The sequence below is a fragment of the Schistocerca gregaria genome, chromosome 6, assembly GCF_023897955.1.
Source record: "Schistocerca gregaria isolate iqSchGreg1 chromosome 6, iqSchGreg1.2, whole genome shotgun sequence".
NCBI lineage: Eukaryota > Metazoa > Arthropoda > Insecta > Orthoptera > Acrididae > Schistocerca > Schistocerca gregaria.
In genome coordinates, this window is record NC_064925.1 from 97697204 (window position 1) to 97702805 (window position 5602).

At 42.0% G+C, this 5602-nt stretch overlaps 1 protein-coding gene across 1 annotated transcript; it reads right to left on the reverse strand.

Moving 5' to 3' along the window:
* Window positions 1–1341: 1341 nt before the first annotated feature.
* Window positions 1342–1908, reverse strand: LOC126278741 (circumsporozoite protein-like). Its single transcript, XM_049979017.1, has one exon. The coding sequence runs from the start codon at window positions 1906–1908 to the stop codon at window positions 1342–1344; it is 567 nt and encodes a 188-aa protein (XP_049834974.1).
* Window positions 1909–5602: the final 3694 nt, after the last annotated feature.

A 5602-nucleotide genomic window follows, 5' to 3' on the forward strand; every position in this document is an offset into this window, starting at 1 on the left:
CTATTAGTTACTTTGTGAAACCTTGGCAATCTGTCTTAGCTAGTGGCTGGGATAAAAAAAAAGGGTTTCTGTATTACTGCTTCCTTTAGATTACGTTCTGGGCGTTACCTACTTTACTGTTATTTGTAAGAGTCAAGAAATGTCACTTTCTTCAGTTTCGGGATTCGCTGTTCTCATGTTAAGTGGTTAGTCCTTTTACATCGATGGGAATCAAAAGTGGCACTCGCATAAGGTGTCAAACGTATTTCTATATTTATCAATCGAATAAGGAACTAATGACCAAGAGTAATAGTGGGAAATTATGAGGAAAACGTAAGTGTGGCATGTTATATAGTGTCTTTATTCTAATTACCGTAAACATTATGCCCATTTGTGTATCTCAGCTTTTGAAAGCCGCCTCGTGGGATTGGGAATACGTGGTGCGCTAATGAAGGTATGGAAACGGAGCAGAAATAAATGAAGGAACATTCTAGCGACGATACGGGTGGATAATGTGGAAATGCACTGCCCCCAGCCTCTCTGAGAACGGGTACTCTGTTGTGTCAGGTGCTTAGGGACATTCATTGGTAAATGGTTAACTTGTTTGGCTATCGTGAGCTATGAAAGGAGGTTGAATGACGGTGAAACCTGCTGTCGGCGATAAGTTCTTCGACGTCCTCTCCTCCACACAATACGTAATGGTCGGAATCATTTGCGGGCTGTAGAGCAGGATTTGAGGCTACCTGTGGCAGATGTGACGACAGAGCAGGTTGCAGGTACAGGCACAAAGGCCTAATCCGCGTCATCCAGAACCTCTTGTGTATTGTATTCTTGAGGCGGCCCAACACCATATTAAATATTCGGTCATATTATTTTGGATCGTCAGTATAGGTTTGTGGGACACAGACCAACATGAAACCCAGCGAGATGGATATACGCATACTCTTCTCTCTTCTCGAAAGTGTAGAAGTGAGCTTACAGACATGGTCCATATCGAGCGATTGGGAGACATCACAACGTCATGTTGTGAATGAGACTGTCTCATTGCGTGGAACATCGAGCAGTGATAGTCTATTGCTAATGTTTAGATTACTATGCAGAATAACAAGCTCTTAAAGATGCAACCCGGACAAATAAAATCCACGAGAATAATTTATACACCAACATAATCTCACAGTATTTATAATGTCGCTATATGGGCTGTTAAAAAATTCTTACTTTCATTCGATTTAAATATGTACTGAATAGATGTACCAAAGAACTGGCAAAACTTAATGTTACTTTAATGACATAAATTATTGTAAATAGATCTTCTCTCAATTTTTATCACATGGAACACATTTATCAACGTCTTAACATCATCTAGTATATCTTTATCTTACAGGAGCCAGCATTAGCGACAACAGTGGCGTCACCAGCCACGTCGGCCACTGCAACACTGCAGGTGTCGTCAGCCACGTTGCCGGACACAGGAGGAGAGCCAGCAAGAGCCACAAGAGATGAGGCGTCTCCACCTGCGTCACCATCCACAGTACCAGCTGAACGACCAGCTGCACCACGAGTGGTTGCACCAGCCACGTCACCAGCCAAAACAGGAGTGGCCAAGGAGGCCACAACACAGCTGGAGTCTCCAGCCGTATTGCCGTCCACAACACAACTTGAACCAGCAGCTGCAACAGACGTGGCATCTCCCGCTACTTCCCCGTGTACAACACATGTCTCATCAGGCATGACACAAGTGACGTCGGAACCTACAATTGAAGCGGCGTTGCCATCCAAAACAAGAGCAATTCTTCGAGCCTCATCGTCAGGCAAAACATTACCAGCAGCCCATCTAACCACAAAACGTGTAGCCTCCGTACCTTTAGGGCAGGTGGTGTCCAAAGCATCGTCGTCAGCCCCAACACGAATAGCATCCGCCATCCCCATTGCCTGCTACAGCATGCATCCTACGACCAGTCCTGTTGCCAGATACAGCACTCATCAACTCACCAGTCCTGTTGCCAGATACAACACCCATCAAGGCACCAATCCTGTTGCCGGATACAGCACACGCTGTCTCACCAGTCCTGCTGCCAGATTCAGCACACGCTTTGTCATTAGTCCTGTTGCCAGATACAACACTCATCAAGTCACCAATCCTGTTGCCAGATACAACACCCATCAAGGCACCAATCCTGTAGCCAGATACAGTACACGCTTTGTCACCAGTCCTGCTGCCAAGTACAGTACCCATCAAGCCACCAATCCTGTTGCTCGATACAGCACACGTTGCGTCAGCAGTCCCGCCGCCAGATATTCCACGTGTTCTGTCACCAGTCCTGCTGCCAAATACAACATGCATTCTCTCACCAGTCCTGCTGTCGGATACAACACGCGTTCTGCCACCAATCCTATTGTTAGCTACACCATGATACGTGTAGCAAGAGGTTGAATGTCAGTGAAACATTTCATTTGTTTTTATGACACTTTTGGTTAAATAAAAACGAAATTTTATGTGTTATGTACTGAGTCTATTTGTAATGATGCTGATATGTACGTATGGATACACGACACTGTAAGGTGTGTGGATAAATTTTAATGTTACCAGCAATACATAACCTTATAGCCTTCTAGTACTTCAAAGTTCATCCGAAGTAATTTTCCAGATGCCAGTTCTACTGCAGTGTTAGTTGACGTGAAAAGAATTAGTTCTTTTTTAGAAGTTAAAAGCACGAATTGGAGCATTATGACTACTGTGCAAACAGATAAAAAACTCTTTAAGGGCTATGACTGCACTGAGATATTGGAAAGTGGAGTACAGTATTACAGTTTTACAAATCGATTACATTTTCAATGAAATTTAAACTGAAACAATATTGCTCTGTGCCTAGATTGGATACTTGACAGCAGCTAGTTTTCCTTTTGAGTGATTCGTAGGTCATTCCTCCGAAAAACAGTTTTGTGGATTTCGCTGGCTCTGTTTGCTTTGTTTTATTACTCGCGTAACAAGTAATATATGAGATAAAATATTTTGCTACGAAAAGAGCCCCGAAACACTTTTCAGGGATCCTGTTCTGTGACTTTCTTCGGATCATTATATCTCAACAAAACAAATTATATTACGTTCTTATTCTGCATCTGGCTTTCCATTAAAGTATCATTTTTTCGTAACTGCAACTCGCCATAAAGATCAACATATCTTCCATACTTTACAGTTATTGAAAAGGTTACTGAAAATTATTTCGTTATCAATACTGATGTTACAGTACGCAATGTTCGTTCATCATCAACATTTTGCTCTGGATTTTTGTTAACAGTAAAACATCAATAAGTACCACGACTAACACGAGAGCATGAGACTATTATCAGAGAAAAAGATGTTTTTACTATTATGTCTCCCAGACCAGAACTACGCACAGCATGATTTCTTTATCTTATGAAGGTAAATTATCTTTTTGCACTGTTAATCATATATTATCGGTTGCCCGCGTCCACCTGTAAAACAATCCGTTACGAACTATCACTCTTCTTTGCAACTGAATACGCATTGCTTTTAACAACTACGTTTCTCGAACTGGTACTAGGCTTCATGAGTGGTTTACAGCTTTCCCATTCTTTTCCTGTACTCATTGGCTCTTACGTAGGCACTAGGTGAAAACAGCATAGTTTATCGATTAACTGCTCGTAACATTTCTTACTGCGTAATGCATTAATATTGCGTCTGAGGGATATCTTATTCTTCTTTACGTGGTCCGCAGCTCGTGGTCATGTGGTGGTAGCGTTCTCGTTTCTCGCGCCCGGGTTCCCGGGTTCGATTCCCGGCGGGATCAGGGATTTTCTCTGCCTTGTGACGACTGGGTGTTGTGTGATGTTTGTTTTTTTTATCATCAGTCTACTGACTGGTTTGATTCGGCCCGCCACGAATTCCTTTCCTGTGCTAACCTCTTCATCTCAGAGTAACACTTGCAACCTACGTCCTCAATTATTTGCTTGACGTATTCCAGTCTCTGTCTTCCTCTACAGTTTTTGCCCTCTACAGCTCCCTCTAGTACCATGGAAGTCATTCCCTCATGTCTTAGCAGATGTCCTATCATCCTGTCCCGTCTCCTTATCAGTGTTTACCACATATTCCTTTCCTCTCCAAATCTGCGTAGAACCTCCTCATTCCTTACCTTATCAGTCCACCTAATTTTCAACATTCGTATATAGCACCACATCTCAAATGCTTCGATTCTCTTCTGTTCCGGTTTTCCCACAGTCCATGTTTCACTACCATACAATGCTGTACTCCAGACGTACATCCTCAGAAATTTCTTCCTCAAATTAAGGCCGGTATTTGATATTAGTAGACTTCTCTTGGCCAAAAATGCTTTTTTTGCCATAGCGAGTCTGCTTTTGATTTCCTCCTTGCTCCGTCCATCATTGGTTATTTTACTGCCTAGGTAGCAGAGTTCCTTAACTTCATTGACTTCGTGACCATCAATCATGATGTTACGTTTCTCGCTGTTCTCATTTCTGCTACTTCTCATTACCTTCGTCTTTCTCCGATTTACTCTCAAACCGTAGTGTGTACTCATTAGACTGTTCATTCCGTTCAGCAGATCATTTAATTCTTCTTCACTTTCTCTCAGGATAGCAATGACATCAGCGAATCGTATCATTGATATCCTTTCACCTTGTATTTTAATTCCACTCCTGAACCTTTCTTTTATTTCGATCATTGCTTATTCGATTTACAGATTGAAGAGTAGGGGCGAAAGGCTACAGCCTTGTCTTACACCCTTCTTAATACGAGCACTTCGTTCTTGATCGTCCACTCTTATTATTCCCTCTTGGTTGTTGTACATATTGTATATGACCCGTCTCTCCCTATAGCTTACCCCTACTTTTTTCACAATCTCGAACAGCTTGCACCATTTTATATTGTCGAACGCTTTTTCCAGGTCGACAAATCCTATGAACGTGTCTTGATTTTTCTTTAGCCTTGCTTCCATTATTAGCCGTAACGTCAGAATTGCCTCTCTCGTGCCCTTTACTTTTCCTAAAGCCAAACTGATCGTCACCTAGGTGAGAGATTCACGAAAAGTGCAAACTAAGTAAGGCGCCAATCCTACAGAGTTCGCTTTGTAAAAAAGAATTGCGATTACATCAGGAAATAGTGGCTTATTTGGTTTCAACTCTTTTCAGTTATTTCACCAGTGATGTTTAATTCTGAGTTCTCCATACGGGAGTCGGTGCGATGATCAAACGACGGTGGGCTTGTATGATTCTCTTGCGTGAACGATTTCTTAAACGCGACTGGTAGATTAGTGACTGGAAAAAAGCCTTAGACCAACTTACGTAGGACCAGAATGTTCCCGGCTTCTCGACTGGGTTATAATGGTGGTATTTGTTGAAATCATCTCACGAATTTCTATTAACATTTTCCTGTCGCCATTTGGGCGGTCTCTTTTAAACCAAGAGTGCAACAGTCTTTGTTTCGTCATCATTTTTCGAATTTCTTTGTTAAACCACGGTGGGTGTTTCTTTTCGTTAATCCATTTACTTAGCACATACATTTCCAGGGTACGATTTATAATCAATACAAAGTTTCCTCATAATTCCTCTACGTCCATCGTACTGGAACTAAATTATTAATTTA